The sequence below is a fragment of the Numenius arquata genome, chromosome 1 (genome assembly GCF_964106895.1).
Source record: "Numenius arquata chromosome 1, bNumArq3.hap1.1, whole genome shotgun sequence".
Lineage (NCBI taxonomy): Eukaryota > Metazoa > Chordata > Aves > Charadriiformes > Scolopacidae > Numenius > Numenius arquata.
Genome location: NC_133576.1, coordinates 140208896 through 140221740, shown reverse-complemented (window position 1 = coordinate 140221740; position 12845 = coordinate 140208896). Strand labels below are relative to the sequence as shown.

The 12845-nt window shown below is 47.5% G+C and overlaps 1 protein-coding gene across 2 annotated transcripts in view; it reads left to right on the top strand.

The window, feature by feature from the left end:
• Positions 1-12845, top strand: part of C2CD3 (C2 domain containing 3 centriole elongation regulator) — a 69288-nt gene that overhangs the window by 42887 nt on the left and 13556 nt on the right. The window contains exons 26-30 of one of the 2 annotated variants that reach the window (XM_074159311.1): positions 2724-2788; positions 5231-5436; positions 7567-7667; positions 9291-9455; positions 11339-11556. In XM_074159311.1, coding sequence (XP_074015412.1) covers positions 2724-2788; positions 5231-5436; positions 7567-7667; positions 9291-9455; positions 11339-11556 — 755 coding nt within the window. Of the gene's footprint in view, positions 1-2723; positions 2789-5230; positions 5437-7566; positions 7668-9278; positions 9456-11338; positions 11557-12845 lie in introns of both variants that reach the window. The other variant, XM_074159321.1, reaches the window with a different exon arrangement.

Here is a 12845-nt window from a genome sequence, read left to right as displayed (position 1 = left end):
CCATAGGACGCTACGTGGCATGGAGTTGGAACAAGATTATCTTTAAGGTCCCTTTCAACCCAAACCATTCTGTGATTCTATATTGAAAGTTGTGAAAGTGAAAAGTTGCTTGAGGAGGCTTGGTCTTAAAGCTAACGTGAGGAAGGGCAGTTTGACATACACAGAACCTACTGTATTTTGTTTTAAGACCATGGGTGATTCAGTCTGTTTCCACTCATCTCTAGTTTCCCCGTCTAGAGGAAGGGGCTGCTAATTCCTAAAGGGCTCTTGGCTCCAGGTTAAGTAAGACTTGATCCAATTTATTGGCTTTTTCTCTATGTTTGACTTTGTTTCCTGCTTAGAAATGATGCTCTGGTTCAGGACCAGAGCTCTTAAGTTTGGATTCACCTCCTTAAACTATATGTATATGGAAGTGAAGTTTTGACTCAGAGCTTGGCTTCCTCTGCAGTTGCTGGAGAGACACAGGCACCTCCAGACCGTGAGTCAGTTGGCCGGTGTGAGAGACCCAATTCAGGACAAAATTCCCTAAGGATGCCTATTTCTCTCCAGCGACTGCCAAAATCGTGTAGGGAACATAGCTCGGACTTAGATTCATAGATTCATAGATTGGTCCAGGCCGGAAGGGACCTCCAAAGGTCATCTAGTCCGACCTCCCCGCAGTCAGCAGGGACACCCCCAACTAGACCAGGTTGCCCAGGGCCTCGTCGAGCTTCACCTTGAATATCTCAAGGGAAGGGGCCTCAACCACCTCCCTGGGCAACCTCTTCCAGTGTTCCACCACCCTCACGGTAAAGAACTTTTTCCTAATATCCAATCTAAATCTCCCCTTCTCCAACTTAAAACCATTGCCCCTCGTCCTGTCGCTGCAGGCCTTTGGAAACAGACCCTCCCCAGCCTTCCTGTAGCCCCCCTCAGGTACTGGAAGGCCGCTATGAGGTCTCCCCGGAGCCTCCTTTTCTCCAAGCTGAACAACCCCAGCTCCCTCAGTCTGTCCTCATAGGAGAGGTGCTCCAGCCCCCTGATCATTTTGGTGGCCCTCCTCTGGACCCACTCCATCAGGTCCATGTCCTTTCTATATTGAGGGCTCCAGACCTGCACACAGTACTCCAGGTGAGGTCTCACCAGAGCAAAGTGGCAGATATCTGAGCCTAATTAAGAGCAGATGAATTGATCACTCCAAGGAACCTCAGCAGATCATGTCATACGTGGAAATATTCAGTAATAAACCTGTGTTTGAGTCTTCATGGTTTCCCCATTGTTTCTCTACCAGATTTTAAATTAATTTCAAAGCAGTAGCCAAAAGCGTTTTCTAAACTGGGTGGAACAAGTCTGTTCCAGGCAACAGGAAAACACACTGAGTTTATTTTGTCCATCACAAAATGCAGGTAAATACACACCTGTGCCTACACTGGAGTGGGCTTTTCTGCCGGATTGCTGAGTTTTTGACTTTAGGAAATCTGTAATGTGAAGATGAAACCATTGAAAGATCGATAGCTGAAGTTTAAAAGTTACAGTTCAGAGGTTGCTGGTGCTCAGAGTCAGGTCTGAATTGCTTCAAACAACGTTAACCCCATGGACACTCCAGGCTGGGGGCAGAGTGGCTGGAGCTGCCCAACAGAAAAGGACCTGGGGGTGTTGGTGGACAGTCGGCTGAACATGAGCCAGCAGTGTGCCCAGGTGGCCAAGGCGGCCACCAGCATCCTGGCCTGTGTCAGGAACAGTGTGGGGAGTAGGACTCAGGAGGTGATCGTCCCCCTGGACTGGGCACTGGTGAGACCTCACCACGAGTGCTGTGTCCAGTTTTGGGCCCCTCGCTACAAAAAAGACCTTGAGGGGCTGGAGCGTGTCCAGAGAAGGGCAACGGAGCTGGTGAGGGGTCTGGAGCACAAGTCTTGTGAGGAGCAGCTGAGGGAGCTGGGGGTGTTGAGCCTGGAGAAAAGGAGGCTGAGGGGAGACCTTCTCGCTCTCTCCAACTCCCTGAAAGGAGGGTGTAGCCAGGTGGGGTCGGTCTCTTCTCCCAAGGAACAGGCCATGGGACAAGAGGAAACGGCCTCAAGTTGTGCCAGGGGAGGTTCAGATTGGATATTAGGAAAAATGTTTACACGGAAAGGGTCATTAAGCCCTGGAATGGGCTGCCCAGGGAAGTGGTTGAGGCACCGTCCCTGGAGGGATTTAAAGGACGGGTTGACACAGAGTTTAGAGACATGGGTTAGTGATGGGTTTTTATCAGAGTTGGGTTGATGGTTGGACAAGATGATCTTAAAGGTCCCTTCCGACCTAGACAATTCTAGGATTCTGTGATTCTAAAAGCTATTCTATGTTTAATACTTCAATTTTCAGGGTGGTTTTTTTTTTCCCAGAAATCAACTTCAGATCTTACAGCTTTCAACCATAACCCCGGTGCTTTGCTGTCGCTGTTTTACTGAGTCCTGACATAAACTGTATTTCCATTTCTTCGTGGTTTTATTTCCCATTCTTTTAAATTTACATGCGCGAGGAGAGGGAAAAAACTTCTTGAATAAGCAAAAGCTCAAACCGTATAAAGACAGTTATGCTTTTGAGGGCTCAATGACGGGGGTTTGGTGTGTTCCCCCCCATGTCATTCCCGAAGGAAACTGATTTATTTGCGTAGATACGACGACATTGAATCTTCAGAGGAGTTTTACTGCACTCGCTCTTTTTTCCTACTTTGCATAACAAATTCTCATTTTCTTCTTATACAGATTATCCAAGGAGCTTCTGCTGGATCCGCAGCAAACCTTGGTCTTCAAAGTGTGGCATAAAGCAGGTAAAGTCTGTAGGGCAGTGTCGAGAGGACTGTCTTTTCTGCACTCCTTTCCTTGTATTTAATATGAGTGAAGTAAATTCTATTAAGTAAATCAGAGAGTAGAATTGTAAAGACATGTTTTACCTCGCACTAGAAGAACGCTAGAAAGAAATACCCATTGATTTCCTGCCTCTCATCATTCTCCTTTTCCCCATTAATCATCTGGCAAGTTTGGTTCAGTTTTTAATTTGACAGTATTTTAGAGGTAGGATTTTCCCAGTGAAGAAAATTCTTTAGTGTGTCTTTCACGTGCTGTTTCTTGTCTCTGCCCTTGGTTGGAGTTTGGCCAGTCAGTTGTAATCAAATGTGTATATTCTAACAATTGCTCCTGTATCCAGTCTCAGCATTCACTGACGGAGCTGAAGGTCTTGGGTTTCAAGCCTAATATCACAAAAGCTGCATTTTTACTGAACCTGCTGGTTTTTGTTAAATGATAAAAGATGCTTCTAATAGTTCAAACTGGTGTTTGTTTAGTTGCAAGCCCAGATCCTCCAATATTTAATTGGTACCAAACAAGCGCAAAGATCTATGTGTTTGTTGTTGAGAAAACAGCTCTGCTTCTTCAGTTCAAACTGCTAGAAAATATTGGGTTTTTTTTTTTCTTTCTTTTTACACATTAAAGTTCAGCTGACTGATTTCTGGCTTCAAAACTAAGTACGGTGAACACAGTGATTCTCCTGCAGTCCCGTCCCTGCCCTGCTCTCTGATTGTCCGTGCAGGGACATTTTTAGCTGGATGTAACTGCTAAGAAAATCCAAATAATACCTTCTTCTTGGATAGGAGTATTTGTTCTGTACGTCGCATAGATTTGCAAGACAGAAAAGAGGAGTTTCTGAAGCGAGAATGCAATTCTGGAGGCGGAATGTATTTGCTGAGGTCTCTGGATTGGCCTCCAGGTTCATTTTTTCAAGTCTCTGATTATCTCTAATTTCTAGCCCATTTTCAAGCTGAATCACAGAATCACACGGTGATGTGGGGTTGGAAGGGACCTCTGGAGATCATCCAGTCCAACCCCCTGCCAGAGCAGGTCCACCCAGAGCAGGTTGCACAGGAGCATGTCCAGGCGGGTTTGGAATGTCTCCAGAGAAGGAGACTCCACCACCTCTCTGGGCAGCCTCTTCCAGGGCTCTGCCACCCGCAAAGTGAAGAAGTTCCTCCTCATGTTGAGATGGAACTTCTTATCTTCAAGTTTGTGCCCATTTCCTCTTGTCCTGTCACTCTGCGCCACTGAAAAAAGACTGGCCCCATCCTCCTGACACCCACCCTTTAAGTATTTATAGGTGTTGATCAGATCCCCCTCACTCAGTCTTCTCTTCTCCAGACTAAAAAGACCCAAGTCCCTCAGCCTTTCCTCCTAAGAGAGATGTTCTAGGCCCCTCAACATGTTTGTGGTCCTCTGCTGTACCCTCTCCAGCAGTTCCCTGTCCTTCTTGAACTGGGGAGCCCAGAACTGGTCCCAGTGCTCCAGTTGTGGCCTCCCCAGGGCAGAGCAGAGGGGGAGGATGACCTCCCTCCACCTGCTGGTCACACTCTTCCTGATGCCCCCCAGGATGCCATTGGCCTTCTTGGCCACAAGGGCACATTGCTGGCTCATGGTCATCCTGTTGTCCCCCAGGACTCCCAGGTCTTTTTCCTCAGAGCTGCTCTCCAGCAGGTCACCCCCAACCTGTCCTGGTGCAGGGGGTTATTCCTCCCCAGGTGCAGCACCCTACACTTGCCCCTGTTAAATATCATCAGGTTCCTCTCTGCCCAACTCTCCAGCCTGTCCAGGTCTCGCTGGATGGTGGCACGGCCTTCTGGTGTATCAGCCACCCCCTTTATTAGAACCTTTATTTTCCCTTTATTACAACCCCTGTTTAACTAGGTTTTTGGATTAAGCATTGCATAGGGTACGTATCCTTCGTGTCCTTTCTTACACCTGCAGCAAGGCTCTCATCCTACCTGGTGTTTATCTCTAGCATTCTTCTAGCGCAAGGTAAAACCGTGAAGAATGCTGAATTATTACCAATGTCGGTGTTCAGGTTATCAACAGCTGCAGAAGAGACAGTTATTTTGGCAAATCTATACAGAGGAAGCTGATTTAATTGCTTAAAATAATTTTTCCTGCTTCTCAATCAGGCATTGTAAGTCTCTTAGTTTGAAGCACGTTATCAACCAAAATCCAAGTCTCGTTTCTGTTGTCCTAAACTCTGTTTCCCATTTCCTTCCCATTTTTTTCCCCGCTCTTTACTTCAGGAGAGCTGTCAGCTTTTAAACCATTTTTTCATCTTTATAAGATGTCTTTCCCTGTAAAGTCTAGACGTATTTCAAGGGCTGTATAACTGACTGATTTTTAGCGTTCCTGAGAACGGTTCGTTTACCTGCAGTTTAAATTAATACGTGCTTTATGTTCTTCTCCCCCAGAGACGGAGCGAGTGATAGGATTTGCATCCGTGGACCTTTCTCCTCTTCTTTCTGGCTTCCAGCTGGTGTGCGGGTGGTACAATATCACGGATTTCAGTGGACAGTGCCGAGGGCAGATCAAAGTCGCGGTTTCCCCTCTTCAAAACATAAATTATCTCAAAGAAGAAAGGCAGGCGAGGATCCGGAGCCAGCCACCGAGTTCTTCAGTACGTACTTCATTTTCCTCCTTTGTTCATATCTGATGGAAACGAAGATGTATCAGGGCACCGGAGCTGGTGAGGGGTCTGGAGCACAAGTCTTGTGAGGAGCGGCTGAGGGAGCTGGGGGTGTTCAGCCTGGAGAAAAGGAGGCTGAGGGGAGACCTTCTCGCTCTCTCCAACTCCCTGAAAGGAGGGTGTAGCCAGGGGGGGTCGGTCTCTTCTCCCAAGGAACAGGCCATGGGACAAGAGGAAACGGCGTCAAGTTGTGCCAGGGGAGGTTCAGATTGGATATTAGTAAAATTGTTTACACGGAAAGGGTTCTTAAGCCTTGGAATGGGCTGCCCAGGGAAGCGGTTGAGGCACCATCCCTGGAGGTATTTAAAGGACAGGTTGACATAGTGCTTAGAGACATGGGTTAGTGATGTTTTTATCAGAGTTGGGTTGATGGTTGGACTAGATGATCTTAAAGATCCCTTCCGATCTGGACAATTCTATGATTAGATTTCATAATAATCAGGGCTGAATCTGTGGCTTTCTGAAGTAACGAGCAAATAGAGCAAATTCAGAGCATTGTAATGCGTCAGTCTGTGTAAATCGTAGAATCGGAGAATGGTTTGGGTTGGAAGGGACCTTAAAGACCATCCAGTCCCACCCCCTGCCGTGGGCAGGGACACCTCCCACTAGACCAGGTTGCTCAAAGCCCCGTCCAACCTGGCCTCGAACGATTCCAGGTTAAATATATCAGAAACACTTAATACCTTGTTTAAAAATTCTGTGTGTTTCCATGGTAGCTGCAGACCAACACTAATGCCAGTGTTCATTCAGACCTGGGTCAGGATCACCTCCAGTGGCTTCACTCTGTCGTTGCTTCATGGGTTTTTGGTTTTTTGTTGGTTTTTTTATTATTATTTTTTATTGGTAGGAGAATATTCTGTGGGTTTGGAATTCTGGGAGCCTGTTGTTGTTCTGTTTGCCGCTTTGGGTGCCAGCTGATGCCCAAAAATTTAGCCTTTCGGTGGCTAGGAAATTTCTAATTTGGCAGAAATCTGTTTTTCTGGAAGATTTGCCATTTCTTGTGTTTTTTTTTCTTTATTCTCTAGACTTTCCAGTTACGCTGGGGTGTGATATACACGTGTAATGGAGCCCCTATACCCTATTTTCCATTTGTTTACTCTTTGATAGTGTGGGGGGAATTAACAAATGTTTCTGAAATAAGCGTGTTGTGAAATGGTATTTTGCCTCAGCGCGGAAAATCCTTTGAAAATTTATTTAGAAAACATAAGGTTTTGTTAGCTTAGGAAGATACTACTTTAGTTTCTCTATTTTCTTGTTGTGTGTCGTGGTTTCGGCTGAATTTGCCAAAACCAGACCGACAGATGGCCCTTCCCCCCCCTTCTTCCCCCCCAAAAGAGGAGAGAGGAGGAGAAAGAGATAAGGAGATTCAGAAGCTTAGAATGAACTAAACTACTTTAATGAAGAATTAATATTAAATAAAACAAAATTTAAAAAAAGAAAAAAAATAATGAAATAGATACAATATATACAAAACCGTATCGAGCTCCCAGGATGACAGTCATGTCACCGGCAGGCACTGGGGGAGTCCCAGACTGGACTCAGCGACGGATGGCAACTGGATTCCAGCTCTGGAGTCAGGAACACACGGATCGGGATCAAAGGCAGATGAACAGACAGAGTCCTCTCTGGACGTCGGCCATCGCAGGAAGGGGCTGACCCTTTGATCCCTCAGCTTTTATACTGAGCATGGGGCAGATGGGATGGAACACCCCAGTTGGTCAGGTTTGGGTCACCTCTCCTGTCCACTCCTCCCCACCGATGTGACCCCTCTACGTTTTTTCCGTTTCCGACCCTCTAAGGGTCGAAATTGGCTGCCCTTGGTTGTTACAGCAATAAGGATAAGCAAGGGCCTCCCTGCACACCATCCCTTGGCACGGAGCACAAACATTGGGCTTACCATTCTGAGAACGAGCAGTTTTCTCCACAATACGCCGTTAATGTCAGAGAGTTAGAGAAGGCCTGGCTGGGATGTAAAGTTACAGAACAGAAAATTGGTTCGGTTTTACTTCAAACCGTGACGTTGTGGAAGATTCACATGCGGGATGTTCCGCTTTATTCTAGGTGAAGCCCAGCTTTCCATCATTTCCCAGTAATGCTACAAGCTTTTCCAAGCCCATGGTGAACACCTTGTCAAAGGAAGCCAGTGTTCCTACTCGGGAGCGGTAAGTTTGCTAGCTATCGGTCATTTTTAATCATTTTCAGGGCTCAGAAATCTACCTATTTGAAGCCTTTTGACTCTACTGAAAAAGTATCAAACCCTGTCAAAGCTCTTTCCTGATTTGTTTCATTTACACCCTTCCAGTTGGCGTCCGGTCACGAGTGGTGTCCCTCAGGGCTCGGTACTGGGACCCGTTCTCTTTACATCTTTATCAATGATCTGGACGAGGGGATTGAGTGCACCCTCAGTAAGTTCGCAGACGACACTAAGTTGGGTGGCAGTGTCGACCTGCTGGAGGGTAGAAAGGCTCTGCAGAGGGATCTGGCCAGGTTGGATCGATGGGCTGAGACCAACGGGATGAGGTTCAACAAGGCCAAGTGCTGGGTCCTCCACTTGGGTCACAACAACCCCAGGCAGCGCTACAGGCTTGGGGCAGAGTGGCTGGAGCTGCCCGGCAGAAAAGGACCTGGGGGTGTTGGTGGACAGCCGGCATGTGCCAGCAGTGTGCCCAGGTGGCCAAGAAGGCCACCAGCATCCTGGCCTGTATCAGGAACAGTGTGGTGAGTAGGACTCGGGAGGTGATCGTCCCCCTGTACTGGGCACTGGTGAGGCCCCACCTCGAGTACTGTGTCCAGTTTTGGGCCCCTCACCACAAAAAAGATATCGAGGGGCTGGAGCGTGTCCAGAGAAGGTCAATGGAGCTGGTGAGGGGTCTGGAGCACAAGTCTTGTGAGGAGAGGCTGAGGGAACTAGGGTTATTCAGCCTGGAGAAAAGGAGGCTTCTTCTCCCAAGTCACGGGCGACAGGACTAGAGGAAACGGCCTCAAGTTGCACCAGGGGAGGTTCAGGTTGGATATTAGGAAAAATTTTTTCCCCTGAAAGGGTTATCAGACATTGGAATGGGCTGCCCAGGGAGGTGGTTGAGGCACCATCCCTGGAGGTGTTCAAAAGACGGGTTGACGTGGTGCTGGGAGACATGGTTTAGTGATGGTGTTGCATTTTGTTGTTTTGTGGGTGTTTATTTTTGTCAGTTGGGTTGATGGTTGGACAAGATGATCTTGAAGGTCCCTTCCAACCTAGAAGATTCTGTGATTCTGTGATTCTACGTTAGGGTTTACACTACGCCGTTGCCAAGACTGGCAGACGCTTCTTCCACGCCTTTATAAGAATAAGGGTTGTGTTCCTATTTGTTTTTTATTTTTAATAAGGATAATAAGCGTAAATTAGAATAGAATATTACTGATATATCCCCTTTATTTTGCCATAACTCCTGTCCGTGGCTGGGGAGTGACAGCTGGTGAAATGTTGTAATATTGCACATTCCAGGATTTTCAGATATCCTGCAGCAATTCCTGCTTTCTTTCCTTTAAAACGAGCACCGATTGTTTATATATTTAACTAGCAACTAGAGCTTTTTAATTCATGTTTTGTTTACTTAGCATCCAGAGGACGTTGTACTTTTCCTGAGTGTGTCTTGCCGTTCCTGATGGTATTTGAAAGAGCTCTAGTTTCATCCATCGGTTGCTCTTTAATGCATTTAAAGATGTTGGATGTTCTTAGTTGGCAAACTTGTCGCAATTAGAGATTTCAGCCTGTTTTCTGTCGTTAACCGTAGGCCCGTTTCGAGCAGAATTACTCCCCCTGGAGCACACACGCCTCGTCACGAAGAGCACATGCAGAACGTGCGCAGATTTCACGAATCCCTCCAGCAAGCCGAAGGGAACGCGCAGCGGGCGGCAAAGATGGACTCGTTATCGCTGTCGTCACGCGCTTCTCTCCTGACTGCTCTCAGGTAACACGGAGCTGTAGCCAACAAGGTGATTCCAGGCTTTAGGTTTGCAAAGCAGAGCTTGAAACGGAAGAATTCTGGCGTCTAGTTTTCAATGAAATGAAAATGAAAATACACAATAACTGATTGAGAGGTTTCAGTGGGATATCAGTGTAATTTACAGCAGGATGAGAAGAGATTGGAATTGGATTTTGGGTCACAACAAGCCCATGGACACTCCAGGCTTGGGGAAGAGTGGCTGGAGTTGCCCAGCGGAAAAGGACCTGGGGGTGTTGGTTGACAGTCGGCTGAATATGAGCCAGCCAAGAAGGCCACCAGCATCCTGACCTGTGTCAGGAACAGCGTGGCCAGCAGGACTGGGGCAGTGACTGTCCCCCTGGACTGGGCACTGGTGAGGCCCCACCTCGAGGGCTGTGTCCGGTTTTGGGCCACTCACCACAAAAAAAGACATTGAGGGGCTGGAGCGTGTCCAGAGAAGGGCACCGGAGCTGGTGAGGGGTCTGGAGCACAAGTCTTGTGAGGAGCGGCTGAGGGAGCTGGGGGTGTTCAGCCTGGAGAAAAGGAGGCTGAGGGGAGACCTTCTCGCTCTCTCCAGCTCCCTGAAAGGAGGGTGTAGCCGGGGGGGGTCGGTCTCTTCTCCTGAGGAACAGGCGATGGGACAAGAAGAAACGGCCTCAAGTTGGGCCAGGGGAGGTTTAGGATGGAGATTGGGAAAAATTTCTTCCCTGAAAGGTTTGTCAAGCCTTGGCAGAGGCTGCCCAGGGCAGTGGTGGAGTCACCATCCCTGGAGGTATTTAAAAGCCGGGCAGACGTGGTGCTGAGGGACATGGGTTAGTGGTGGTTTTGTCAGTGTTGGGTTGATGGTTGGACTTGATGATCCAAGAGGTCTTTTCCAACCTCGACTGTTCTATTATTCTGTGAATAACGGGGATTAGGGGGGCATGACTTATGAGTCTATTCTTTTCCCTGCTACCACAAGCAATATGAGACCCCACCTGGAATACTGTGTCCAGCTTTGGAGTCCTCAACACAGGAAGGACATGGAACAGGTCCAGCAGAGGGCCACGAAGATGATCAGAGGGCAGGAGCACCTTCCCTATGAAGACAGGCTGAGAGAGCTGGGGTTGTTCAGCCTGGAGAAGAGAAGGCTCCGGGGACACCTTATAGCAGCCTTCCAATATCTGAAGGGAGCCTCCAGGAGAGCCGGAGAGGGACTCTTTGTCAGCAGATGTAGTGACAGGACAAGGGGTAATTGGAAGAGGGGAGATTTAGATGAGATATTAGGAGGAAATTCTTTCCTGTGAGGGTGGTGAAGCACTGGAACAGGTTGCCCAGGGAAGCTGTGGCTGCCCTGTCCCTGGAAGTGTTTAAGGCCAGGCTGGATGGGGCTTTGAGCAACCTGCTCTAGTGGAGGTGTCCCTGTCCATGGCAGGGGGGTTGGAACTGGATGATCTTTAAGGTCCCTTCCAACTCTAACCATTCTATGATTCTATGAATATATCGTAAAATCCTTAGATCTTAAGCAAGTAGAAATCCTTAGATTTTTATCAAGCTCAGTCATGAAGTCAATTAGTATTCTTGCCTTTATGACTTCATGGGAGGTCATCTCAAATCCAACTCCTCTGATTAAGTTTAAAACTAGTTCTTTTTTTTAACTGCCAGCCTAAGTTTCATAGCTAATTAGGCATTTATTCGTGAATGTTATTCTCTTGCTTAGACAGAGCATTCTCAACGCTTACCTACTGAGATATATTTGTCAATAATAACCCTTAATATTGTATTTCCATATTTACATACTGTTGACTGGGATGGTACAAATAGAACCAAGTCTGCCGCAGCCTTTTTGGTTTTTTTCCTCTTACCAAATTTCTTGCAACTTATTACAGAAAAAACCTGAGTGAGCTGGATGAGGTTCAAAGATACTTCAGTCAGAAGCTGACCAAGTCTTTTCCTGACTTCAGTTGCGGTCCCGTGTCCAAAGCGAGTCGTGAGGAGCGGGAGAGCAATCATCGGGCCTCGACGAGCAGAGAAGTGGATCCCAACGGATGCCATCTCTTGGAAAAATCCAGTCAGTTGGTGTCTCAGGTCAGCAGCCTCATCAATGGTAGGTTGTCACTTGTTTGGAATTTTTTGTCAGAAGCTGTCTTAAAATTATTTTCAACTTTCTAATGGAATCAGGAGCAGTTCCTGGTGCTGGTCATCACCACGTGTGGGTCCGTTGCTTCAGAGAGACTTTCAAACCCCTGTCAGTAATGGTGGTGTTCAACTGAAACATTCAGAAGGCAGAAATTCTAAATAAAGCCTACATTCTACTTAAATTTCAATGTCTGCTCAGTAAAAAAAAGGGAGATCTTGTGGAAGAGCAACCCAAGGAACGGTACTGAGCTGAGTCTGTAGTTCTTTGCTAACAGGAATTGGCATATCTCTGTTTTCGGGCGAAATTTATGCCCTTCAATGAATAGCTAAAATAAGGCTCTTTTAGGACGGACGAAGCTCTTAGTGAGCGACCTCTTTCCTGTTTATCACGTTCAATACATTTCCTCCCATAGAGGCATCACTGCAATTAATTTTCCCTGTCACTACTGCTGTTGAACAACGTCCTTAATAACGATGGAGTGTGACACAACAGGGAAGGAAACCTTGTCTTTGTACACCTTATTTTCAGGTGTATGTTTTTTTACTGTGCCTGGCATTTCTAACAGCTCCATCGTACCTGCTCTTACAGGATGACCGTGAGCCAGCAATGTGCCCTTGTGGCCAAGAAGGCAAATGGCATCCTGGGGTGCATCAGGAAGAGTGTGACCATCAAGTCGAGGGAGGTCCTGTAGGACCTCTGGAAATCATCTAGTCCAACCCCCTGCCAGAGCAGGTCCACCCAGAGCAGGTTGCACAGGAACGTGTCCAGGCGGGTTTGAATGTCTCCAGAGAAGGAGACTCCACCACCTCTCTGGGCAGCCTCTTCCAGGGCTCTGCCACCCTCACAGGAAAGAAGTTTCACAGAATCACGGAATTGTCAGAGTTGGAAGGGACCTCTAGAGATCACCTAGTCCAACTCCCCTGCTGAAGCAGGATTGCCCAGAGCACATCACTCAGGACTGCATCCAGGAGGGTCTTGAAGATCTCCAGAGAAGGGGACTCCACCACCTCCCTGGGCAGCCTGTTCCAGAGCTCTGGCACCCTCACCGGAAAGAAGTTTCTCCTCATATTTAAATGGAACTTCCTATGTTCCAGCTTGTGCCCGTAACCCCTCGTCCTATCGCTGGAAACCACTGAAAAGAGTCCGGCTCCATCCTCCTTCAACCCACCCTTTAGGTACTTGTAAACATAGATAAGGTCTCCCCTCAGCCTTCTCTTCTCCAGGCTAAAGAGCCCCAGCTCTTTGAGCCTTTCCTC